Here is a 27,586-nt window from a genome sequence, read left to right on the forward strand (position 1 = left end):
ATGTACAAAGAAGATTACCTGTACAACTTTTATTACCTGTAAATATTAATACTTTTGTAGGTGTTATGAGTTTTTAAAGATATCTGGCAGTGTCAAACACTGCCTGTAAGAAGTGAGTGGTGGTTGTGGTTGTGGTGGTGGTCGTGGTGGGGGGGGCGGGTTGGGGGGGGGGTTGTCTAAATGCACTGCATGCCTAATGGATTGGCATTGGTTTCATGTGTATTCCACAATGTAAAAAGATTTTTTTGTGTATACTGAAGATATGCGGTATGAAAGTAGTTGTATTTGTACCATTTTGCAACACGCCGAAGATAGAATGTTACAAAAACCCAGTACTGTACTCAAGCGTAACTAATCTGTGACATGGACTTCCAGGAGCAGCGACGCCCCCTTGTGGCGCAGTTACCTTCACAGAGATCAGATTTAAGTACCTTAAAGGCTATGTCAGCTATAGTTGGTGCACTATGTCATTTCAAAGGTGGCACGATTTTTTTTCGTTGTGTTTAATAATGGTATCCTTTTAGTCTTCTGACAGGGGATGTTGCTTTTAGTTTTTTTTTTTTTTGTTATTATTTCAAATAAATTAATTGTGGTATGACGGGTAATACTCTTAAGTAGGCCTTAGGGTTGAGATTAAAGGTATTCTGTGCGATTTTTTTGACCTTTTTTGCGATTTTGTTAAGAATGAAAGTGATTATAAGAATGTGAACTGCTTTTATTTCATTACAATTGGTTTAACCAGAGATGCTCAAATGCAAAAAAACCATTTCCTGTGTTTGTGCTTCTTGGACACATAAAACTAGAGAAACATAAGAGGAGAACCCGGAGCGAAACAGGAAGTGATGTTAAAGGTTCTGACAGATCAGTGTCATTTCTTTAAAATAGATTCACCCTTTGTCTTTGTAAAAAAGCTTTCCAGATGCTACAGCCAACACAACAGCAGGTTTGACCAGTCCGGGTGCTTGCCCTTCATCTGTTTGAAGGCTCAGATCTTCCTTTGATGGTCTGGAAAAGCACCTCCACATCATACATGCACCTGTCTGCTCCATCTTTATGTTGCAGCGTTGCCTTCCCGTTGCATCCTTTCACCAAAGGCAATTGCATCTAGCTAGCACTGCTCCCCGTGTGTATTGGCTTGCAGCAAAGCGTCTAATCGAAAGGCCAGGAGCACAGCAATGACATGCACCCACTTCCTGGGAAACCCGCTGCCATTACTGTAATCAGTGGCGAACGAGCAAAAAACTTCTAAACAGGCTGGTAAGAACTGGGTGATGACAACAGATTTATCTTATCAATGCAGTCTTAAATCGTGCCAAAAAACTTGCATGAGATACCTTTAATTTCATGCCAAATGATTGGTTTGTACATAGTGCTTCAGGTCCAATAGAGCCCTGAGAGATTGTCCATCACACTTTTTATTAGGTGTAACTTGGTAAGGCCTTAATAAAGCATACTGTACATGGCTGCTTCATGGCATTACCATTTTATAAGCTCGTTATAAGCTAACACGATAAATAACAGCTGCCACACTCATATACAAGTACATGTCTTAACATGCTGTTTCACTCTTTAGAGCATTAGATATGCTTGATAAAGCAGTAATGCCAAGCTCATTGAGATGTCATATATGCTTTATTAAGGCCTCATCAAATTGCACAAAATTTAAATAAGATGTGACCAGATTATGTTTTGTGTAGTTAACAAACTGTCTCATCCCATTGTATGATTTCAATTTTGCCATTTTTCAAATGTTCTGGAAGACATTACATTATATGTCCATTAGTCATAATCTAATGTAAATCACGTCTCTAGTTGACAGAGTGCCATAAATATGAGTAAACAACCTGAGTCTTACTGTCTTTTTTTAACTCAAATGTGCACCAGTAAGCAAATATATCAAAGTACACGTTTAATATTCTGACACCATATATCACAAATTATATCACAAATCGTAAGGTGTTGTTTTTTTTCACCAAACACCACCACCGCTCTGTGATTGGCTCAGACACTCAGCTGTGGCAGATCACTGGTTCAGACAGGCTCAGAGAGGCACTAGCTGAGTGCCTGAGTAAAACAGCATCTCACCTACCAGCAGGTGCTTTCTCGGGGTCAATCCATGTAACTGTTCATAGATTAGACTGAGATTGGTGTTCGTTGAAAACGAAAATCGTGTAGGTTTTCACATTGTGATCATAACAGAGGCAGTATGGTTTTCTGTCTTTCTGGCATCTAGCCGGACCATACCAGCAGATCGTGGTGTTGTTAGGATCCCAGAATGCAGATTTGGCCAGTTTTTTCCTAATCAGCTAGGATGACCAAGAGGACCATATTCTTGTTGTCTGTGTTATGAAGGGATGAACCTATGTGACAATCCAGTTAGGGCACTTGGCTGACACTGCTGACAGCATGGTGACCACCTCTCAGCCACAATGTCCTCTCAGCTCGCCCCCAGGGAACACACAAAATCTCACACACCCCTCTGTCTCTGTACCCACTGATTCCCTTTGTCCCGAGGCAATAAAAACCAAAATGATTACAAAGTTTGCTGGGGTCTTTGTGTTCCTGGATGGGCTTACCAAGGCGGTTCCGCTGCATGCTGAACAGGGAAGCCGATGGTGGGCCCACTCCACACGGGGGCGCCACAGAGCATTCTCGCTCATTCATGTCCTCCACGGATCTGACGGTGACCAGTTCTGCTCTCTCCAGCTGCCAGGTGTTATCAACTGTGCTCTAAGCTGAGATAATGTATGTGCCAAGGTGCAGCAATGAAAATTACCATAACACTCTTTTCCAACCACAACTCTAATCGCAGCTCTCCATCCTGTGCGTGGTTCATGATTACCTGTTAGGCACAGTTGTCATTAATGTATATTAAGGCTACCTGTGGGGCGAAGGCCCACTCTGGTGAAGTGCTGTGCAGGACTAGGGTGAACAGCTGTGACCTTTGCCTTGCCTGGAAGTGATACAGTATGTCTTATCCACAGTACAAACACAGGACACTCCAATAGTGGCAGCTCGGGTTGGGAACTGACCATTAATGGACCATGGAGTAATGGACCATTACATAGTTCTCCAGTATACTACCTGCTTTTTCTCAGTGTTAGAAGATGCTAGTATTTCTGGTAAAGAGTGCTCTTAGTCAACTCCCACTGAATACCTGTACCTCAAACAATACACAAAAATACAAAAAATGACAGTATAGCTACACCTACATTTAACAAGGGAACACAGAAACACAGGCCTCAAACAGTCCAACTCTGAGCCATCCAACATGTTTTGCCTTTGTGCATATCCCGAAAATTCTCCTCAATGAAACTTACAAGATTTCCATTGAATTTGGATAAAGCCAGAAAAAGATAGAGTTTCATGTAACAATTCCAATCACACAAAGCAAGTACAAGAAAGTATTAATAAAATCTGGTTATGGTTCTTCATTGGCTCCTTGTTTTCAGCTGTGCCTTGTTTCCAACTAGAAAATTATCTGATTTCTAGACATGGCTTTTACATGACATATATTGAAAAGAAAAAAACAGAGCAGACGCTTTGCCAGGAATCCTTTTTAATATTGCCTGATATTTTTTTCCGTTGAGATTAAATCCTTGAAATGTACAATTCAGAAACAGAAATTTACAACAAACATCGAGTTTAAATACCTTGCGCGATTATTGTAGTCACTGTATCTGTGATATTTTTGTGCTTTTTTTGTCAAGTAATGAGGACGAACTTTACAAACGTAGGGAAAGAACGAGACAGCAAAGAAAACGACCAGCAGACATGGTGCTTAAACAGCGTCCAATAAGATGGAATGTTACACTAATGCTCGCAACCATCTGGTGACGAAAAACACAGAATGCCCACCCTGCTAAAATATAGTGCTGAACCAACGACAAGCAATGGCTAAACATTTACGGGGCAAATTCCTCTCAGGACACGCATTACATTGTATTACCTTTTACAGAGACCATCCTGGTACAGGGGTTTCCTCAAAAAATTCTGGGCTGGATTTTTGCACAACATGAAAAGGGGCATATTTATGGTATTTTTGTATACTTGTGGAGAGGACAGCAGAGACACAGCTAGGCTATCGCTGGGTTAGCTTCCAGCTGCTCTGGTGGTGCTGGCCTTCTGAAGCTCTGAGCGACACCTCTTTCCTGTGTCACGATGTGTGTCAGGGCTCCACGTGTGGCCTACCTTACCGCCATGGATCGTCCCCCGACGCAACACACCAAACGCAGGCCTGTGTCGGTACACAGTTCCCGAATCTTTATTTCTTTTATACCCATGATATTTATAACTTTGCCTGTGACAATGCTTTCAGTGTGATGCTGTTATGGGGATTTGGGGTTTTGCGAGGGGGCTGCCCTGTTGTGTCCTCTCACTCACTGAATAACACGCGACACCTCTACGTAGATAAAAATGGTGAATGGAGGGGCGGAAGCATGCTAACGCACGCTCGCTTTCGAGCACGTGAAGGCTGAACACTGTTACACCACCGACCGGACCAGAACATGCACATGTCTGAAGCTACGCTGGGGTTTGAAGCGACACCGGACACGCGGGACACTCAATGAATGTGCGATGGACTGCTTCGGCGGATCCTATCACAGCTGCGGTCTGGAAAAAGGACGCGTACGCTCTCTATTCGGGAGGGGTTGCCTGCGGCGCCCCCTAGGGGACAGTGGCTGCAGGGGCTGTGTATGCATGCACGGACGGTAGAAAGACCCCTAACGGGACGTCCTGTAACGGAGGGGGCTGAGGAAGGGGTTCGAGGAGGAGAGGGGTGGGGGTAGGAGGGGCTGAGAGTCCTTTAGCTCTGTACGGTTAACCGCTGCTCCGTCAGCGACGCCTGGTGCGCGACCGTCTTGTTCTCATGCGACCGCAGCTTGGCAACCACATCCAGGAACATCAGGGACTGCACCTCCTTGTGAAGCAGCTCTGTGGAGAGGGGAGAGAGGTGACTGTGAACACACTTAGAATGGTCAGCGTTATCAACAGGGAAGTCAGGGGTCAGCGTTCACACTGAGAAGGGTCTGGCTGCGGTCAAGTGCACCAGTCCAAAAAGACAGTCTAGTCCAAAGTGATTCCGTGCACAGATACGACACCACTGAGCTTGGCTGTTTTGGGAAGACAGTCCTGATTGCTTTCATTATGAACCTCTTAGAAACAGGCAAAACCACACACAAACACTACAGGTGCAATGGGAAAAATGCTGAGCAGAGAAAATGCTCATGGACAGACTCGGGTAAGGTCGAAAAAGGCTAAGCTAAAAGGCTTAGCTAAAAAAGGCTAAAAAAGCTATGGGGCCACAGGGCAGCTTTTGCTCTTTCCTTATCTGTGAGACTGCTTGCCAGGGTTGATGGACAAATTTGTTGCGTAAGCAGAGGTGGCCAAATCCAGGACCTACAGGTTTCAGAGTTACCTTCAAACCTGGAACAACAGGTGACGCCACTTCCTATCATAATCAATGGCTCCAGCAACTTGATTTCAGTTCTGTTTTAGCAGGCCGGCCTCATGAAGACTGCGCTCAATACAGTACGAGCAAACAACGCTTTTTTTTTTACAGTGTCGTCACTTTATGAAATGATTTGCTGTCAAGATGATCGATTAACCGTCCCTGAAATACAGTCACAAGGTCTTTTAAAAGGCTGACCTCCGCTCAGCATTACCATGGTGTTAAAACCCCCTCCCTCTGCAATTGGTCATTAAGGCTGTTTCTTAAGGGTCAGACAGCAAAAACAAGCTCTTAGAACCACAGGACAATGGTAAGCAAAAATGTGTGGACACGGGTGGAAAGGAGACAGGGTGGATGTTTCAGCCATGCTAGCCTAAATGTCAGAGTAACAGGGCTGAACCCACAATTATTGTTTTGCCCATAGGATTTTATGCAATATCAAAGTTAGTTAGCTAAATAAGTTACTTTATAGTTCTCTTCCAGTGAGGACTGCTCCTATTTTCTATGTCACAATCTTTACAGTGATGTAGTTACATAAGCGATGACATCATTCAGGTGACATCACATCACTGAACAGGAGTGATGGCGTTGTGGTGGCTCTCACCTGATCCAAGAACAGTGCAGATGAGGATCATGGAGTTGTACTTTATCTCCGGGGCGCTCTGCTCGTCCGACAGCAGCTTGTGGAGAACCTGCACCAGGGTGGCCCCCTCAAAGTCCTTCTCCGCAGAGTCTGTGGAGTAACAGGCAGACGCACACTCACATCAAATGCTAGCACTGTCCCTCAGCTCTGTCTCAATTATATTCTTTGAGTCTGAGAATGACAGCTCTGAGAGGGTGGGGGAACTGTATTCCGGGGAGGCACTGGGCATATACAGTATATTTCCATGCGTCTTGGGCCAGATTGCATTCTGGTTGAGGAATAGTCACCTCCCAAACTTTGCCTCTTCACTGTCTGTGTTTCTGTATATTTGTGAGTATGTCTCTGAGTGTGAACTCGTATTTCTGTGTGAGCGTCTGCACAGGCTTGCATGTGTGTTTCTATGAGTGTGTGTTGTATTTGTGTATGCGTGAAGTGTGTGTGGAACAGCGCATGTGTGTGGGGGACTGTACATCAGACACTGAGTCCCTCTGCTGACTCCAGGTGGTGCTTCAAAGTGAAACCTCTCTCTCACCTGTCTATGGGTTCTCACATTTTTGCTCCCCTAGAGAAGGACTGTGCATCTCTGCAGGACTTTGATCGTTTGAAAGCTGTGTGTGTGTGTGTGTGTGTGTGTGTGTGTGTGTGTGTGTGTGTGTGTGCATGTGTGTGTGTGTGCGTGCATGGTCTGACCCCACAGTCTCAGCGGTCTCAATGCTCTCATTGTTCTGGTCTCCTTATAGACAAGCACATGTCAGGCAGAGTGACAGTCTAGTCCAGTGAGGAAGGAGATGGCTGCCTACAGCTACAACTACAGCACCTTGGCTCAGTCTGGAAACACTTCACGTCCCCAAAAGAATAACTGGAACAAGATCAAAAAATGGTTCTTAAACTGTGGATGTGGACCCAGAGTGAAGTAGGTTTGCACTGGGTCACAGAAGACAAATAAACAGGGCATCGATAACCAGAGACTGCGTTGCTGCTAAACATATATTTTGCCTCTCAAGAAATACTTTATATTAATAACTTTGAATGATATGTATTAACAGTGCCAATACAGCATGCTTACTTCATCAGTTGGTAACCATACATTACAGTTAAACCAGACTTTCTTAAATTGATCTTAGAAATACTTCTCAGTAAGTGTCTCAATTGGTTTTTGTTTGGATATCAATTCATTTCAAGTTAAAGTATATTCTTTGTTTTCCACATATTAATTTTATTTCTGCAGTCTTGAAGAGGGCACAAGGGGACATTGAATGATTTGTTGGCGTCTCGGAGTGAGAATGTGCCTACGCTCTCTGATGACTGACTGAGTGACTACACGCCCCTGACCACTGTGCTTGTATGAGGTGACATTCACAGACGCTGCTAGGCTGTGACCTACAAGCTTCAGTGCCAGCGTGGGACGGGTGTGGAGATGAAAGGCGTCCTCACCCAGGTCCAGAGCCGCAATAAGTCCCAGAGCCACCAGGGCCTCATTCTGCATGATCACGTGCTCGCTCGTCGCCATGGTGACCAGGTGCTTGACCCCGCCCGCCTGGATGATCGTCCGGATGACGTCCTGGGGACAGAATGTGGAGATGTGAGAAAACACTACTGCAGGTCCACAGTGAGTCTGTGAATCTACCGAGCCTATGAATCGCACTGGCCAGAGCACACAAGTTTTCCACTTGGGTGGGAGTAGGCAGCGGTGACAGTGACCGTCAACGGTGACCGCCCGGACCCACCTTGGACTTGCTGTGCCGGATGAGGGCGGAGAGCAGGCGGTTGGACTCCCCCATCACCCCGGCGTGGTCCTTGGCCTCGCACCACTCCACCAGCCGCTCCACCAGCTTCATGTTGGTGCCCAGCTGGTCGGCCGCTTCCGCTGCACGGTGACACACGACACCAAAGGGGTCAGGGGTCAGGGGTGAGAGGGTCAGAGGACAGGGGCACGGCACGCTCCTCCCTCTCACAGCCAGCCCATCCCAAGATTCTCTGTGACAACACATTAACTGACTGGGTGTGTCAGGCGCCCCCTGGTGGCCTTTAGGGAATGTGTGCTCTGTAGCTGGAAAGACCATCAGTGCAGGGGGTCGCTGAAAAGTGACGTCATTCTTCTCCACCGTGCGACAAAGACTAATCGCTCGGCTCCACATCCCAGGCCTCAGGCCTCTTTTACAGATCGGTCATACTGTCGCCTTAGAGTGTCACATGTTGTGTCAGAGCTCCACCTCTCTAGTCTTACACTTCAGGTTGGTTTCCCTGTCAGTCAGCTCAGTGACTGTTAACCAGGGCAGGACAGTTCTGCCACACTCTGACCCTCAGCTTCATCTCTCTGTGCAGGACTGGGAGACCACATTTAGCTAAAAAGCCTGGACTTAAACTATTATCTTTACTGGGTGAAAGTCCTTCCTGTTACCCACCAGACAAAAGACACCCACAGCAGAACAGAACAAATCATTTAAGTGCAAATTTAATACTATCTTGTGGTTTAAAAGTATTTCAGAAATTGGACCTGCAGGGCATAAAAACAAATAAAAATGTGTATTTCACTTATTGTTTCCACCAAATATCAAGTACTTAGTATAAGCATTCTGATTTAAACGCTTAAGAAACCTTCAAATTCAACAGTTCTACATTTAAATGTGTCAGCTTGTTTTCTGGAAATAATCTGGCTGTTGTCAACGCTCAATTCAGCCAATGCCCTTTCAATGTCCCCCAGAATGTGAAAAATGTGAAATAACCCAAATAACATTTGACAACGAACAAACGGTTTGGGTGCGTCCATTTACTTCCATTTAAATGCAAATGCGTCTTCGCACCGGCCCCGAAAGCCGGGTGTTCGAGAGTCTTGTGAAATGTGTTGCGGGGGTCCGACTGACGGCGTGATTGAGCGAATGATGGCAGACCGTGTGACGGCGATGTGATCGGAGGCCGTGAGTCAGACTCACGCTGCGTTCGGGGGGGTTTAAACGGCGGCCGCTTCGCGTCTCCGATGCGGCTTTTCGGGGCCGACGAAACGCTCTGCCGCTGCGCTGCAATTTCTCTGAAATTACAACCCTTCAGCGCCGGGTAAAGATTCCTGGGCGGCTCTTGTTCGGTCGCGCAGATGCATTCATAAGGAATTCATTCGGTGCCGTCTGCCCAGCGGCGCGCCCGTTTGTCATTTATAAAAAGGATTGTCGCTGGGAGGAAATGTTCACGGCTTTTAGTAAAGAAGAAGACAGATAAATAAAAGCGTTATCCCAGCGGTACAAAGGACATTCTACGGCTCGGGGGTGAGGGGGCTCGGGGGTGGGGGGGCTCGGGGGTGGGGGGTGTTGGGGGGGGGGGGGGGTGCGCATCCGCGGGCTGCTTTCTATTGAGCGCAGTCACCGCGGTGACACGCCATGCTGTTCGCGTCGCCTCTGGCTCCGGGGAGACAAACAGCGGGAGGAGAAGGAAGTGGAACGGATGAGAATTTCCAGGAATAAACACTTATGAAACAGAGGACAGGATGGAAGACTCCCCCACTTCCCCCAAGCTTTAACCTGAATATGCTTACATATTTGTGTGTGTGTTGTGTGCGTGCAGAAGTATGCATGTGAGGGTGGGTGTGTGTGTGTTTGTATGCGGGCATGTGTTTGAGTGTGTGTGTGTGTGTGTGTGTCTGCGTGTATGTGATTCAGTGTGTTTATATGTGTGTGTGTGTGCATATGTATGAGTGTCTCTGTGTGTGAGTGTGAATATGTGTGTGTGTTTCAGTGCGTGTGTATGTGCGTATATATGTGTGTGCTTCAGGGCACGTGTATGTGTGTCTGCATGTGCATATGTGTAAGTGTGTGTTTCAGTGCATGTGTTTGTGTGTCTGCATGTGCATATGTGTGTGTGTTTCAGTGTGTGTGCATGTGTGTGCATATGTGGAAGCGTGTGTTTCAGTGCATGTGTATGTGTGTCTGCATGTGCATATGTGTGTGTTTCAGTGTGTGTGTATGTGGGTGCATATGTGGAAGTGTGTGTTTCAGTGCATGTGTATGTGTGTCTGCATGTGCATATGTGTGTGTGTTTCAGTGTGTGTGTATGTGTGTGCATATGTGGAAGTGTGTGTTTCAGTGCGTGTGTTTGTGTGTCTGTGTGTGCATATGTGGAAGTGTGTGTTTCAGTGCGTGTGCTTGTGTGTCTGTGTGTGCATATGTGGAGGTGTGTGTTTCAGTGCGTGTGTTCGTGTGTCTGTGTGTGCATATGTGTAAGCGTCACAGACACATGGGTGAGGAACTTAGGAGAGCTGGGAGAAGCCTTCATCAATCTCATCCCTCCTGCTTTCACACGGCTTTGATGTTGCGTGTGCACCTACAGCTGTGGGCCGGCGCAGACCAAGATAACCCCTTCAGTCTGAGCGCAGCCAGAAAAGCATGAGAGAGCATCGGAAGCCCTGATCCCAGATCAGCGCGAAACGTGGCGCGGCCACGCTGGACCCTGGCCGTCATTGCGTCAGGACCTGTTCATTTATCTCCAGCTTTACGGCGGACCCACTTATCTAACCTTCATTGTTACCCGACGAGAGTCTGCCAACTGATGCGGCTCGCACGGCAAAGGCAACAGAGACCTCATTACAGCACTTATCGCACCGTCATAGCCTGATCAATGTGAATTACGTCTGTGATCGACTTCCGTTCCGTTTAAACTCACACAGAATAACCCGGCCGTGACTAATCCGAGAGCACAGAACTTGGCATGTGCTCCTGGCAGCGGGCCCATTCCGCAAGGCCACGCCAAGCGCACTGAGAGACATTAAATCAGCTCATCATTTTAATTCTTAAACTTCTAAACATTTACATCATGTATACCAAAGAGAAAAATGTAACTTTCAATCTTCAAGATCATAAATTATGTTACATTATAACATACAATAATCTGTCACACATTACATGTACATAAAATGGAATCACGTTTTTATGATTACAGCCACATTCTATAATGCATTTTTGTATGCACAAAGATGTAAGAAATGTGCTGAAGATTACAGAGAGACAGCTCAAGGTAACTTGGAGTACTGTGGAACAGCAGGGGTAGGACATTGAGCGTTATTTTGAGATCTGGCCTTAAAGGCGAGCAGTCAGGGTCAGTATTAAGCAGCACGCCACGCTGCCCTTCCTTATGTGTGACAGCAGGCAGGACTGGGCAGGATATGGCGGGGCCTGCCTTGGCAGAGGTCCAGAGACTCTCACTCTGTCCCTCATGCTATGACATCACTCCTTCTGTCAGACTTCACACACGGGCCTCAGTCTGTCATGGGACTCATTCATAAAATTCTGCCACAAAATGCATTATATATATATGTATGTATGTATCTATATATATATATTAGGTGAAGTGACAAAAAGTGAACAAAATTTTGAGAATATACTTATTTTGAAAACAAACGCAGACTTGCATTCCAAAGTTGTCACATGACTTATTAAATTAGTTGTAAGAGTGGCAATTTAAGATGTTAAGAGATGTTTAAGATACATATTTTATACTGATAATAATCATTTTAAGCCCCTTTTTAAGATCACCAGCAAACCTTTGGGGGGATTTGTGAAAAAGGATTCTCAAATTTGTCAGCAGAGGGCAGTGTTATCCACTTCAGCGCGTCCTAATTATTTGCCATTTTTTCTTAATCTATGACCTCCCCTGTTAAAAGCCCGGTTAAGACAAATATGATTGTGTAATGTTTTTACATTGCAATTCTACATCAGCTTGCGGTTTGGGCCACTTTTTGTCTGCTGGGTTTGTCCAACAAAGCACTTCTCACAAGGTTTATTTTCTAGTACATATTCAAATGAAAATTCATTTTCAGCTTCATTCAAAAACAATATCATTATGATTACAGGTTAAGGCAGACTACTTATGATTTTTCAGAGTTCAGTCTTGATCTCCAATTCCCTTTAGGTTATCATCAGCATTGGCTCAGCGTGACCAAAAACACAGTAACACTAACAGTACAGTAGCCCTTCAGCAATGCATCACAACCCCTACTGACGACACGGCAGCTGGCTGTAATACCGCGGGGCATGTCCGCTCTCCCAGGCTCTGAAAGCTGCCTCTGTAACGGAGCATTGATCTGGATCTTCTGAGACGGTATACAGGCCGGATTCAGAACGTGAATGGGGGCGTTGACATTTCGCTACCTTATAACGGAACGCTCCCTCTATCAAAGGTCACCCGGCGCTTTAAAACCATAAAAGGCCCGAGCTTTCGACGGAGTTCTTCAAAGGACGCCTCGGCGTTACGGTCTAAAGATCCCTTTGAAAAAGGAAGAGGAGGAAAGAGGGGAGGCAGAGGAGCACAGGCTCGGTTTTTGTACCGTGGAACTCCAGGGGAATGAGAGACAGAAGCGGTTAAAATGTGGGCACGGCCTCAGTACAGGCAACGATTCTTTTTCAGGAGGCTACTTCTTGGATTCAGACCTCAATGTAATTTCTTTTAAAGAATTGTTCAAATGCAATCACATAAAAGCGCATATTTCTCACATTTAGTACCATAGGAATCCACTTTAAAAGCCCTTATTTCTTTCCCTGGCAATAAAATGAATCTAAATAAAATAACATGATAAAATGAAATTGAAATTTTGTGGTGTCATGACCAAATATACAGCAATTGAAGTCTCATACAAACCCCAGAATGCATTTCACGTCCAAACAGAGAAAAGAGATGTAAACCACCTCGCTAAGCCTGCTGGGGACTGGAGGCAAGGGAGGAGCAATGAAGGGAACACTGTCTGTTTCACCTGAAATCAACTGAAAACATAAATGGACTAATCGGTCCAATCCACATGAAGACTTGCTGCAGTAAGTCTCAAATCAAGGATCCACCCTGATCTTCCTTCCCGGAAGGGGAAACCGTCACATGCTGATACTTCACAAATAGAAACTTCACACCTCAGGGAGAAAAAATACTGAGAGAGTTCTCAGCTCCGGGGATGATTTAGTATGCTTCATTTGCATGCCACATAAAGCCTAAGGTAATGAGCACCATCTGAAACAGAGCTGACTTTGAGGTCGAGCGCCCCTTCGAGAGACCCGCGGGGGTGAAGCGGTAGGGCAGGGGGAGGGGGGGGGCTCCCTGGGGGCGTGGCCCGTCCCGGCCTGCGCCGTGCCTTACCCTGAGTGTCGATCAGCATCCGCAGTGTCCCCAGCAGCTTAAACTGCACCGGCGGCATCTCCGACGGCAGGAACTTCAGCACCACGTCCGTCACCCCGGCCGACAGCATCTTCCACTTGTTCACCACTGCGGACGAGGGGTGTAGCACGTCAGACGCACGCTGCTAGCCGTATCGGCGGTCCTGTATCCCCTTCTGCTGCACAGCCCCTTCATCCTCTCTACTCCTTTGAACACATTTCTTGTAACATTCATAGTCGCCCTGTGTGCTTGAATCAATATCCCCAGCATGGCTTTATCCTGTGTTTTTAATTACTTTTTTGAAGGCTGCAAATGGCTTCAGCAGGGAATTCAATATTGAATTCAATTAAGAAACTCAAAGCATTTTAAAGATGTTTAGATAAGTTAGCAGGCCTGGAGTGGTTGACATCATGTGGGAAGCAGGAAGCAGGAAACAGGAAGCGGGAAACGGGAACTCGGAAATGGGAAATGGGAAGCAGGAAGCGGGAAGAGGGAAGCAGGAAGCAGGAAGCAAGAAGTGGCAAGAGGGAAGCAGGAAGCGGGAAGTGGGAAGTAGGAAGCAGGAAGCGAGAAGTGGCAAGAGGGAAGCAGGAAGCGGGAAGTGGGAAGTAGGAAGCAGGAAGCGAGAAGTGGGAAGCGGGAAGCAGGAAGCAGGAAGAGGGAAGCAGGAAGCAGGAAGCAAGAAGTGGCAAGAGGGAAGCAGGAAGTGGGAAGTGGGAAGTAGGAAGCAGGAAGCGAGAAGTGGGAAGCGGACGTCAGAGCTGCATTACCAGGGATGGCCAGGTTCCTGAGGGCGCTGAGGGCAGCGTGCTGCACCGTGACGTTGCCCTCCTCCACGTGCCTCTCCAGCAGGTCCAGCAGCTTCTGCACGATGCCCGTGTCCACCATGTGGATGCAGTTCCCATCTGCAGAAACACCATCGCGGCACGAGTCAGAGCACAGACTCACAGCAGGATCACAGCTGGAGTCATAGCACGAGTCACAACGGAAGCTGTAGGAGGCACAGTAGGAGTCACAGCAGCAGTCATAACAGGAGTCAGAGCACAAGTCACAATGGGAATCATAGGAGGCAATGCAGAAGTCAGAGCATGAAACAGAATGGGAACCCCAGGAGTCACAACAGGAGTCACAGCATGAATCAGAGTAAGAGTCCCAGTATGGGTCAGAGTGGGGGGGTCACACCAGGAGTCATAGCTGGAGTCACAGCTGCACGAGTCTCGATACGAGAGGAATGAGGAGGCAGGAGGACGTGGGTGACCCTCACCGTTGCGGGCGAAGTTGGCGATGGCCAGCGCCCCTGCCAGCTGCAGCTGGTGGTTGTTGGAGGGCACCCAGGAGAGAACCCTCTGGAACACGCTGCCCTGGCCCCCTTCAAACAGCTTCTGCATCGATTCGTCTGGAGGAGAAGGGGAATCACAAGCACCTCTCCATCAGACAAGCCAGTGACTCGTATGATGGTGGCAAAAAGTCAAAGAGGTAGCCTGTTTATCCTGTTTTAGGTCAGCGGAAATGCAGCTCTGTTCACCATACAGTGATGTATAAGAAGGGGACAGGCCAACATTTCCGCCAACAACACAAGGGCCGGGCACAGCTTTAACACATTTGGTTTGTTTGTGTTCCATCTGTGGTATTCCAGCTTCCCAACTTCCACCCCCAAACAAAACAAAACAAAACAACAAACCCCCCCCCCCCTCTTATGTTTCCACAAGGCATTCTCTGAGCCACCTCCACTGCCATGACGAGCCTATCTGGGCTGAACGGCCTGTTGTTGTGGTCCCGCGTTTCTGGGCCCCCGGGTCCCTCCCCCTCTACCTCCCAGCAGCAGCAGCACCATGAGGTCGGACGCGGTCTTCAGCTCGGCCACGTCCTCCTCCCGCTCCCCATTCACCGTCTCGTCCACCACGTCCAGCAGACAGTCCACCAGCCCCGCCTCCACCAGCTGCAGCTTGATGGTGTCTGAGCGGAGAGAGGGAGAGGGAGACCGAAATGAGCTGAAAGAGAAGACACGCAAACGCCGTCACGGCACCACTTCAGATAGACACACCGATCAGGACGCTGCTCAGTTATTGAACCAAACCAAATCAGTTATTGAACCGACTGCCTTACATTTAACCATGGATTCTGCTTACAAAGCAGGGTTCGATAAATGGGACGTCCCTCCTACAGAAACCCTGTACGTAGAATTCCGCAAAAAAATCCTTCATGTACACAGGAGAGCACATAACGATGCCTACGGGGTGGAATTAGGCCAATATCCATTACCAATTAAGAATGATAAAAGAGCCACTCAATTCTGGAAAGGCCTATGAGTCAATGAAACACATTATATATAACTAGGCCCTGAAATGCCAAAAGGTGAGTCCTACAGAGAGTCTCCTCGGCCAGCTGGTCCTGAGGCTCAAACAAAAGTACCAAAACCAATTAGAGTGAACCAAACCATAGCTAAGCACACAAAACTATATTATAGTACTACTCTAAAAATATGACATCAGGACAGACAACCTGACCATAGTAAAAAATGAAGACTAAGAAGAACACACAAAGTATAGACTCGACGAGCACAGCCTGGCCATAGAGACAGCCCGTCACAGACAGACACAGCCTCTAAAAGAGGAAATGCTCACACAATACCCACATAAAGAGACCGAGAGACAGAGACAGAGATGCACAACTGCGAAATGTGACAACTATAAGCTGTGCAATATGGCAAAGATGTGCCCCAAATTTCACACCTCCTGAAGAGGAGGAATTCCTAATTCTCTCACAGGAGGATGGGTGCGGCGTGACCCTGGTGGCACAATTTATCTCTGCCTGTCACAGAGAGATAGAGGAAGAGACAGACAGAGACGGACTGAGAAAGAGAGAGAGAGGCAGTGTGCGAGAGAGAAGCACAGAGGAATGGAGGGGTAAACAGACACACAGAAAGGGAGGACCACAGAAACAGGAGGAAGAGAAAGAGAGGAGAGACAGACAGGCACAGAGGGAGGGAGAGATAAAACAGACAGAGAGCGGGGGAGGGGAGACAAAGACAGACAGAGACGGAGGGAGAGACACAGAAAGAGAGGAGAGACAGGCAGACAGAGAGGGAAGGAGTTATATGGGGGGGACTAGGGGGAAATCAAAGTGATGGAACAGAACAGGCTGTGCGGTTCCGCAGGGACCTGTCGCCCAGCTCAGCACCCCCATCGCTGCCGCTCTCCACGGGGAGGATAAACAAGACCAGCCGAAAACAAACCCGCCACACCAGGGGCACAAAAAAACCCTGCTCCCCTCGGCCTGCCCCTTTCCGCTCCGACCTCTTCAACACGGAATTAGCCTAATCATGGCGTTTTTACCATGTCTGCGAATGACTCACCACAGCTGAGGGCTGTACTTAGCACATGTGCTCCAAATATCTCACTGCAGTGCTCTCAGTACAGTAAGTACACTGGGGCAAATGTACATAGCTAATTAACGAATTAGGCTAATTTGGCCAAGATAATTGGTTGTAAACCCAGGAAACGCACGGCCTTCCAGGAATTGAGCTTCAGACACAAGTGCAGTGAACACACAGCCAGCCTGTAACAGTCTTCCCACATTACAGTCTCTTCTATTGCTGAATCACAGGGGTAGGCATTAATAATAACAATAATAATGACAATAATAATAATACAATTATGGCAATATACCTCTCTCTCTTCATCTCTGGTATGCTGTTCTATCATCACAGCAATCCCAGTTCCACACAAATGAACAGGGAAGAAAGCTGACAGTTGGTGACTCCACGTGACTCAATCCCATTCTTCACTGTAATAGCTAACTCTGAGAGTCACACAATGAGAGCTGGAGCAACGGCAGCGCTGCTCTGTGCCGTAAGGCAGAGCCTGAAACTGAAGCCTGACAGTGAGTAATAACACAATGATCATGATTATTATCACGGCAAGTGATTCATTATAATAAATAGATTGGCCCCTTTATTGATATGTGAAAGGGGTCAATGAATAGATGCCCGCATTGAACATCCACAGAAGAAAAGTGCACACACACACACACACACACACACACACCTACACACACATTCATACATACACACACACACACTGTCACACACATTCATGCCCACACACACACACACACACATACACACACACACACACACACACACACACACACACACTCTCACACACATTCATGCACATGCTCACACACTCACACAAACACATGCCTGCGCACACTCACACACAGCAAGCACACGCACACACCCTCTCTCTCTCTCACACACACACACACACACACACTCACACACACACTCATGCACACTCAAATACATGCAGACACACACACACACACACACACACACACTCACACACACACTCATGCACACTCAAATACATGCAGACACACACACACACACACACACACACACTCACACACACACTCATGCACACTCAAATACATGCAGACACACACACACACACATATAGGCAAAATAGTTTTTTCAGCTCTTTCAGCTCCAGGCGTCTCAGTGATCTGCAGCGCGCATCACAGTGCCTACAATTAGCGCCGCGGCGCGTTTATATGTTTACCCATACTCCAGGCCTGACTGGAGAGGAGCCGCGGATGATTAACACAGAGCGCCGGCTCTCAGCGCTCTGAAAATAACCGCAGGCATGCGGCAGATCACGCTTTCCCCTAAGCTTCAAGCGCTCCTCTGGATCTTTGGCCGGGCCTGTCAGAAACACTCAGAGAACAGGAAGCGCCGCTACTTTCAGGAAGGAGACCGCCGAGTGCCGTGCTGAAGGACAACCAGGGGAATCGTCCGAGCGATCTGTCCGGGGATGTACGGACCGAGAGACGCATCGATTTGTGTGTTTAATGGACGTTTGTAAATAAACGCAGACGCTCCCCTGAACGACGCTGTTCTCAGTTCAGCCGTAAACATTTACAACGGTACAACACCTCCTCCATAAATCTCCCCCTGAGAGGCGGGACGGAGGAGCAGATGCATATCGAATCGGGGCCAGACAAAAGCTCAGTCAGACGTGAACGTCTTTTTCCTCCCTGAATAATGCCAGGTGACTACCAAACTGGAGAGGCAAGGGAGAGCAATCCCCATCGCCCCCTCTTTAAACTGTGAACAGATGCACTCCCACGCAGGCTGCACACTGGCCGTGGCTGACTGAGTGACGGTACTATTGTTATTCTCTGCTCCCCAAAACCAGGAGCCGCACAGAAGCATCTCATGAGTGTAACTCTAAATGAACTGGGTTTGTGACCTGAGGGCTGCCAGTTCGATTCCCAGGTGAGGCATTGCCACTGTACCCTTGAGCAAGGTACAGAACTCAGTCTGCCTCAGGAAATATTACATTACATTATTGTTATTTAGCATACACTCCCATACTCACCCCAAACGATTTACATATGTTTCAGTTTTATCCATTTATACAGCTGGATATTTACTGAGGCACTTGTGGGTTAAGTACCTGGCCTATGCAGAATCAAACAAGTAGCGTTTCAGTGACGAGGCCTATTCCTTACCACTACGTCACACTGCTGCTAAACATCTGGCCCTATGAATGGATAAAGTGTAAAAAGCTACTTAAGAGGATGGAAGAAGGACATCTGCCAAGCAGATGAATACAACTAATAATTATGATATGAAACACAGGGAGTGTGCCTGTAGTGAAGGGCGAGAGCAGTCACCCCACCCGGCCTCGAACCCGGCTCTACAGGGTACCAAAACTGAAGCTTGACCGCAACGCCAAATAGCGTCTACAGCGTCTCTCGCTTGCAGACCAGGCTTCAGTAGAAGCTTCAGTAGACGGTGTGCTGAAGCCTAGTGCCTCTGAGTCAGTGGGTCTGGGGGGAGGAGACTGACCAGAACCTGGTGCAGGTTGCTCTGTCATGCCTTGATATCCATGAGGCTGTCACGGTGTCGAAAGATGCATTTTGAAAGCTGGCATAGGAAACGCACAAGTCGAGTCGCGATCCCGCTTGGACCGATGTTCTTTTTTGCCCCAGCATTATGTGAATGATTCATCAACATTTTATCAACACGGCGGCTCATTGGACCACAACGGCTTACTGCTGTTTCCCTGCCTGGAAGCAGCTTCGCTAACAAGCCCCCCCCCCCAACCTCCACCACCACGTGGATGGCACGTCGATCTGCATTAAAACCATTACGCAAGCCTTGCATTGTGCACCGGGAGCGCCGAGAAGAAGTGGGGGGGGGACTTAAAGCATTCCATTTTAAATGTCCATTACGGCTCGGCAAGGGGTGCTAGCACAAAACCGTCTGCCGCACGGCCAGTTTCTAACTACAAGGCAGCTGAACTGGTTCGAACTCAATTCATCCATCAATCAGATTTTACTTGACATAGCCCTCTTTAAGAAAGGAAATGTCAGAGAGCATTTCGCAGACTGCATTTCGCAGTAACAATGAAAGTTAAAATGGAAACAAGTTGAATTGAACAGCAATGATGCTATGGCAACAGCAATCCCCCGTAGTGATTACAGCAGAAGCAATGGGATGTGATCCTCTACACCAGGACAGACAGATGTCCTGAAGTATCATTACACGTAGCAAAGTATCATACAAGCCTTTTGAAAGGTCCAAAAGCATTGTTTTTTTTTTTACTTTACTGGTCCTCACTGTGCTGAACTAATGAGAGACAAGCCAAAAATCAAACAGCTGTATTCACCCACATACACTGACGAGCTCCGTTAACCTTACCGTGATTCCGAGGAAAGCCTCGTCTGAAAATGCTGACTTGGGGGGTGAACGACAGTGTGGCTCAGTGCTAAACAAGGTTTTTTCACCAGAGGGCTGCAGGTTTGAAACCCAAGAGGGGCACTGCCATTGTCCTCGAGCAAGGCCACTGCACCCTGAACTGCTCTGGTTAAACATACAGACGTGTGATCAAATAACTTGAGAAATAAGCAAGGTAAAGCTGCCATGCTGCGAGTCTGCTAACACTGTTCAATGCCACGAACGAGACATGTTCAATGTCTGTTGATATCAAAAGACTTGTGACATGCTGAGAGGGTACATTCACCGCATACGCAATACGTCTCCTCGAAGGGTGGTTTGTATGAATGCTTGCTGTCGTGAAGACTTGCGTCGAGGGGACAGACGAGTCTGGCGTTGGAGGTTACAAGGGACATTTTCCCACCAGCGACAGGACACTCATTCCAGGGCGATTAAAGCGTTTCCGGTCCTTGGTCTGTCAGTCGGGAGTGGCGCTCTCACGATAAACCTGTCAGCGCGGCGCGGCAGGCAGGAAAAATCGGTTACCGTCTCCTTGAGCTGCAGGAAGACAGCCACCGCTTCTGCCAAGCGCAACGCAATAAACGCGTGACGGCTTTTTCTGTCAAAATAGTCCGAGGTGTTGAAAATGTAACTGATGGCTGGCTTTTTAACAAAAATGAAAATTCAGATGACAAATCTGGGAAAAAAGGGCCCAGGAAAAAACCTTATAGGTCAATATCAGAGGAGGCAGGCAGCTAATTCGAAAGCCAAGCAGACAGTATCGTGATGAAAAAAACAGTTCTGGGACAAAATGGAAACCTGTCTGCACCGATAATACCACATGCCTTACTCCAATGTTTCTCAATCCTACTTCTGGAGCCCCCCTGTCCCGCATATCTTCTATTTATCCTTGCTCCAAACACACCTGATTGAAATTAGTGATTAAATCAGGTGTGCTCAGCTAATCAAAAGTGCCACTGATGAGTTCAGTCAGGCAGGCAGAACAGGGAAAGATGGAAAACGTGCAGAACAGGGGGGCCCCAGGAGCAGAATCAGTGCCTTGGTGGAAGAGTGAGGCTTAAAGACCTCCCCTTGTGGATACAGCTACCAAATGCTGTCATTCACTCATATGAACCCAGTAACCTTGCTCTCTGTAACAGAGGGTCATGAACGGGTCAAATCAGTCGGTCACAGACAGGGGGTCTCCCACCACAGCCTCATTCCTGTAGTCCAGCAGGTCAACGGAAGGAGGCCACCCAAGCTCTTTCAGGTCAACGAAGAAAACAGACGGCTAACTTTTAAAAGACTGCAATCCTATCTCCTGCTGTAGAGACAAGCACCGTGTCGGAGAGAAGCGTTTCTCCAAGGGGATGACCTAAAAAAGGAGACAGCAATCTCCCCAGTCTGCAGGCGGCCGGAACAGGCAGCTCCGCTCAGCGCTCACGAAGCTCGCCGTGGCCTGAGAGACGAGGCCACCGAGAGGAGTCGGGGAGTCAGCGATCAGACCGTGACTCCTCAGAAGCAGAGTCACCGAGGGACTGCCATCGCTGGGCGTCAGACGGGAACGGGGACAGAGAGAGAAAGAGAGGAAGAGAGAGAGGGAGAGGAAGAGAGAGAAAGACGCTGACTTTTTCTTGAGAGATACACAGAGAGAAAGAGAGAGGGAAAGAGAAGAGAGAGGTACACAGAGAAAGAGAAGAGAGAGAGAAGGAGATAGAGAGAGACTGACAGGGACAGAGTGAGATAGACAGAGGAAGAGAGAGAGAACCAGACAGATGGATACAGAGAGACAGAGAGAATGAGAGATAGAAAGAAAGAAGCAGAGACGGAGACAGACTGATTTTTTGTTGAGCGAGACACAGACAGAGAGAAAGACAAGGAGAGAGAAACAGGGAGAAAGAGAGAAAGAACCAGCAAACAGAGTCATTCCCTCAGCAGAGAAAGGCATTCATATTCTCTGGTTAAGACCCTTGTGTATAATACATCACAAGTGTCCACTCTTGTCCTGGGTGCCATTTCACAAAAGCCAGCGGAGCTGTCGGCTCGTTCTTACAAGTTAAGCTTTTCCAAATGCAAAAATACAAAAAAAACCCAAAAAAACGCCAATTAAAAAAAATCTAAAAAACTTGCTAATGACTCACGTCCCCGTCTCTGGCAGTGCAGCACATTCCCTCATACCTGCCCCGCAGCTCGTTAGCTCTCAGGTTCAATCCAAACTTCCATTGCCAAGAGAAACGCAACAACATCAACCGTGATTTCTCCTGTCCTTCATCTCTGAGCCACTGATTGCTGCAATAATTGCTTTCAGGAACAAGATCGCGTTCTTGACTCGAAACATCACCCTCCGGGCGGGAGAAACGGACCCCCACATCTACGAGACAGCGACAGAAATAGACCTCAGCACGCAGGAGAGGCCTGCCTCAAGCTAAAAAAACCATTTTGCGTAGTAAATGCATATATCTTCAATTCGTTATTGTTTCATAAAAGACGACATCTCTATAAATGGACACTGTGTACAAATATAGGCCACGTAAGTTGGTTTGACTCTGGGCGGGAGCATCTGAAATGCAAATAAACAACGCATTGTTACAATAATCCCGCTACGGTGCTTCAGTCCAGCTCAACATATACCTTAGCCTGACCAAAATCAAACCCAGATGAGTTTGCCTAATCCTGCCCTGTTTTGAGATGTCTCCTCTGAAGGCCCCCCCAGGGTGATGGACCAGACGGTGTCTGCGTGTCTGACAACCTAAGCTGCAGGTCTCTGTGGACCAGTTATAACCAGTCAAGCCCAGAGACACCAGAGAAACACAGGTAAGAGGCTGACTCACTGTCTGAGTCAGTACCACTACAACCCTGTGGTGGCGGAGATCTTGTTAAAAAACGACTTTGCTTAATCGCAATGTAGCATATTTGGTATGACTGTGATAGATTTGATCTTTTATACTGGTTGATTTTTTTTCTTCCCATTCTATGTGAATTGTATGTCTTTGCTGCAAAACAAATTTCATGAAAGAAAAGTGGTTTGTAAAGAAAACCATCAACAGCAACTACTGCTACTGCTACAAGTGCTACAAGTGCTATTACTACTACTTTCAGTACGACCACTACCACTACTCTCATACCCATTCACAGGACTGACACCTCTGTCCTACACAAAATTATTCCACAGAACTGCACAGTCTGGCCACACTGAGACACACCCTGTGAGCTGCTGTGGAGGGCCTCATGAGGGAGTACGTTTCAGATGGGAACATTTTAGGAGTTCAAAGAACGGGTTTCAGCCATTAATCTCTCAAAGTGTTACCAGCTGAAACGCACTGACTGCAGTGGCCTCACGCCTGCTTGTGCCATCAGCAGAGGCAGGGTCTGTTAAAGCCCCTGTTACATTACATTATCGGCATTCAGCAGATGCTCTTATCCAGAGCGACCTACATCAATTACAGGTTTTTACAATGTTATCCATTTATACAGATGGATATTTACTAAGGCAGTTGCGGGTTAAGCACCTTGCCCAAGCGTACAGCAGCAATGCCCCTGTGGTGAATCAAACCGGCAACCTTTCGGTTACGAGTCCTCTTCCTTAACCATTATGCTACACTGCCACCCCAGTTATGAACCTTCGATTTGAGTGGCGACTTGAGAGAACGCCGCGCCAGGCCTCACCGTTCTCTGCCAGTGGAGCGAGCACCTCGAAGATCACCTCCTTCTTCTCGTGCTCCACCTGCTTGCGGAACAGGCTGACCAGCTCCTCGGCCACGTTGGTGGAGGCAAACTGCTCCTTGCTGGACTCTGCGGTGGGACAGAAAAGCGACAAAGAGTCTTTGCTTTAGGCAGACTTTACCTAGGATTTCACTGCACATTTGTGATGTTTCAGTTTTTTTTACCTTTTTCTCCAAAATTTTATATCTCCTACAAACAATAAAAAATTCAGACTTTTACATGAAATGAAACTAAAGAATAATAAGCAGGGAGCTGAAACTGGGAAGGTTTCACATGTTTGTGCAGATGTATGTGTGCATTCCTTTCAGGAAACAAGTCTGGTTCAGTGGTGAAGTGAATTATCAAGTGTTCTGCAATCAAATTAACATAAGCAAAATAGGCAAAAACTTAAAATATATTTGAGAGCACAAGGATTCACCTAACAGGATCAAAGCAAATAAAAATCAGAATTCAAAAAAAAAAAAAATTTGGGGAAACATTTCACATGTAGTGTTCTTGCTGCAAACAGTGTTGCTCTGAAACAGGCTCTTGACCTTACTGTTTCACAGAGAAGCTCTCCAGCAAACAGCATCACTGCCTTAAGGAAGGATGCGAAACACAGACTGGGTTTTGTATAGGTTTTGTAACAGCCTTCACATGGGTGTTTCAGCAAGAGGGACAAACAAGATGGTGGTGAGCAAATTTATACATGATTGCTGCCTCTCTGAACAGCAGTGGAGCCATCCTGACACCTCCCTAGGGGAGTATTTGCTCCTGTTTGTGAGGGCTTAGGCATTTTCAGAATATTTCACTGACTACATAGCAAGCCAGCCAACTCATAATTTCTCCAGCTAGATGGGCTAACTGGCTAGCTCACTAAGACAAATGCTTAATGCTTTTAGTGGTTACTAACTAGATAACAGATAACCCTCTGTCTCATACAGTTAATGTTTGCTAGCTATTGTCCTACAGTGAACTAAGGTTTTAAACAACTACCATAAGTGAATGTACAGTAGATTGTCCTATGTCAGTTGTGGCTTCTAGTATTGTGCTACAGTTTTTAGTTGTGTGATGTACATGAACTGGGAAAATAGTTGCATTTTGGGTCCAGATTTTGTCATGGATGGTTGGCTGCATCCTCCATTTTAAAAAATAAACTGACTAAATCTTTGGATTATTTATTAGAAAAACAGAAAAAGTAGAAAAAAAGTAGAAAAAAACAAGGAGGCCTAATCATATAATACACATACAGCCAAACACATGCACGCATATGCACACACACAAACACACAGACACACACACACACACACACACACACATCTGTTGATTAATTTAGTGTTTTCTAATCTGTCTGCAATCTGCTGATCTGTTCACCTCTAGATGTTTTTATGGAGAACAGCACAATCAATCAAACCATATCCTGCTGTAGATCATAGAAAATCTTAGTCACACAATGCCACAGCATCGTTAATGTGAAAAATGTGCTTTGCTCAGTGTGCCTAAGTCAGCTTTTGTGAGTGTAGGTTGAGGTGCATGAGAATGTTTGTGTGTGTGTGTGTGTGTGTGTGTGTATGTGTGTGTGTGGCTGGGTATATGTGATGGTTGGGTATATGTGAGAATGTTTATGAATGTGTATGCATGTGTGTGTGCATAAGGAAGAGAGTGTGTGTGCGTGCCTGCCTGTGTGCATTCTGAGGGAACATTTAGACACTCACCCAGCTCTGCCAGATTTCCAAAGGCGATTAGACACATCTCTGTCAGCGCAGTGTTCTGGGAGTGGACGCCAAGCAGCTTCACCAGAGTGGGAATCACACCCATGTTGATCAGCTGTGCTTGTAAAGAGTCTGGAAAAAAAAACACCACTATGAACACTGTCACCTTCTGGTCTGGAGGTCTATTACAAACAATGAAATTATGCTTTTTTTATGCATCAGAATCTATTTACAGTGACACCACAAACCAAGTTTTTAAAAGGAAGAAAATGTATGAATCTAAAGTAGTCCTGGCATGCAGGTGAAACTGCCACTGTCTCAGTGCCGCTGCTCACAAACAGCAGAAAAGGAACAGTGTGCTCTGGGCCTCATAAACAACCAGTGACGCTGAGAAAAATTGTCCAAGTGGATGCGGGCAGACGAGAGCAGAAAATAATGGAGCCGTGGAGCGGGTGGGGTCTGCCCGAACGGTGCAGAGAGGCATGGGGACAGCCGAGCGCGCTCATTAATGACTCAAACATAAATCACGGCGACAGCAGACCGGGCTTCACCGCAGGAGAGCCACGCTCACGGTAAACAGGGGGTTAATGACGGCTGTACGAACGGCAGGCTTCACGCGCAGAGAAGCCAAAACAATCTGGACGAAGGGCGATTTAGCATCACGTCCAGCAACAGCCCGCGGAGCACGTCCAAGGCACCGACCTGGCTTCAGATTACATAGGCTCTAAACCACCTAAAAGCATTGCATGGGCATGTGAAATGCCAGCACTCCACAGCACAGATCATTAAAACCTGATGATGGCTCTCACAGCTCACAGCACGCCTGAAGTGTGAACGCACCTCCAGTGACCTGCCCTTTATGAAATCAGTCTAATATATGCTAATATATGATAATGTATGTTCAGATATGGGTTTTGAAAATAAAATCTAGATGCAATATGTCAGGATTTGTGCTGTGCACTCAAAATGTTGCCATCTGCCTCTTTTTATATATGTCATTTCATGCACATTTTATCAGACAATATAAAGTAATGATGAATTCTACAACATACATGCTGAAGCTTTTCCTCATTATCAACTGGTGCTGGAAGGTGTATGGTATGCACTTTTCTCCTGATCCTCACCATCTCAACCCCTTCTTCTTATTCACAGTAGTATACACCAGTAGGTCATTGGGTCCTACCCCACAGTCAGAGACAATCCACTATTCCAATTATTCCAACTATTAATCAACACTAATCCAAACAATTAAGCAATTAAATCAACTTCATTTGTGCAGTAGTATCAGTATTATCAGTATCAGTATTAATCCCTAGGAAAGCCAACAGCAATATTACATAAATTACACACCATAATGTGTAACTGACCGATCTCAATAAGCACGTTAGCGGATTACTACGATTAAAAAGGATGTGAAACGTTTTGACATTTGCTGACCACTCGATGTGATTTATGAGTGCAGTGATGCACAACAAAACAAAATTACTAGAAGGGAAGTGTGTGCGTGTGTGTGTGTGTGTGTGTGTGTGTGTGTGTGTGTGTGTGTGTGTGTGTGTGTGTGTGTGTGTATCTGCTGTGACTGATGCGTGACTGCTCCACGTGGTCGAGCAGACAGACGACCTGAGGGTGTGTGTGCTCTCTGCTGCACGGGTTCTCGACCCTCAGGACAGTAGCGCAGAGACGGGGGAGGCCACTCCAGCATGCCACCCCGGGGCGAAGGTCTCCCCCTCAACGCCTACTCCTGTCCCCTCACGCTAATGCGTCTATCCATCTTTCCGATGATGCAACCCAAGCGGCCTGGCGGATTGGGGTTTTATCGCCCTGGCAACAAAGCAACGCCCTGCCGGCTCTCTCTCTCACACCGAAGTCCTCTCTGGGCCTATGCGTGGAGCAGGGGCCTGTAGCCAAAGTGTTTACAGAGGGCGACTCTCTGACTGACGAAATGTAAGCTAGTATCTGCATTCAATAGGTGATGGATGGGACCCTCGGAGGAAAGAGCACTTAGCTGTGCTACGGAGAAGGCTGGCTCTGACCTCATCTAAAATGCTAATCAGCCCACCAAAAACACAATGACATTACATTATTGGCATTTAGCTGACGCTCTTATCCAGCACAACCTACATAGGTTACAGTTACATGTGACAATGCTATGCATTTATACAGCTGGATATTTACTGAGACAATTGTGAGTTAAGTACCTTGCCCAAGGGTACAGCAGCAGTGCC

At 47.0% G+C, this 27,586-nt stretch overlaps 1 protein-coding gene across 2 annotated transcripts in view; it reads right to left on the reverse strand.

Annotated features, from left to right (window-relative positions):
* Positions 1 to 4,401: 4,401 nt before the first annotated feature.
* The window catches only part of LOC118769751 (rap1 GTPase-GDP dissociation stimulator 1-like), a 46,522-nt gene continuing 23,337 nt past the window's right edge, over positions 4,402 to 27,586 (reverse strand). For both annotated transcript variants that reach the window (XM_036517046.1, XM_036517045.1), the window contains exons 5-14: positions 25,365 to 25,493; positions 23,614 to 23,739; positions 15,033 to 15,176; positions 14,485 to 14,616; positions 13,991 to 14,125; positions 13,203 to 13,328; positions 7,823 to 7,962; positions 7,530 to 7,656; positions 6,057 to 6,185; positions 4,402 to 4,935 (exon numbers count right to left, since the gene is read on the reverse strand). In XM_036517046.1, coding sequence (XP_036372939.1) covers positions 4,808 to 4,935; positions 6,057 to 6,185; positions 7,530 to 7,656; positions 7,823 to 7,962; positions 13,203 to 13,328; positions 13,991 to 14,125; positions 14,485 to 14,616; positions 15,033 to 15,176; positions 23,614 to 23,739; positions 25,365 to 25,493 — 1,316 coding nt within the window. In that variant the 3' untranslated portion in view covers positions 4,402 to 4,807. The remainder of the gene's footprint in view (positions 4,936 to 6,056; positions 6,186 to 7,529; positions 7,657 to 7,822; positions 7,963 to 13,202; positions 13,329 to 13,990; positions 14,126 to 14,484; positions 14,617 to 15,032; positions 15,177 to 23,613; positions 23,740 to 25,364; positions 25,494 to 27,586) is intronic.

Source organism: Megalops cyprinoides, chromosome 22 (genome assembly GCF_013368585.1).
Source record: "Megalops cyprinoides isolate fMegCyp1 chromosome 22, fMegCyp1.pri, whole genome shotgun sequence".
In the NCBI taxonomy this organism is placed as follows: domain Eukaryota; kingdom Metazoa; phylum Chordata; class Actinopteri; order Elopiformes; family Megalopidae; genus Megalops; species Megalops cyprinoides.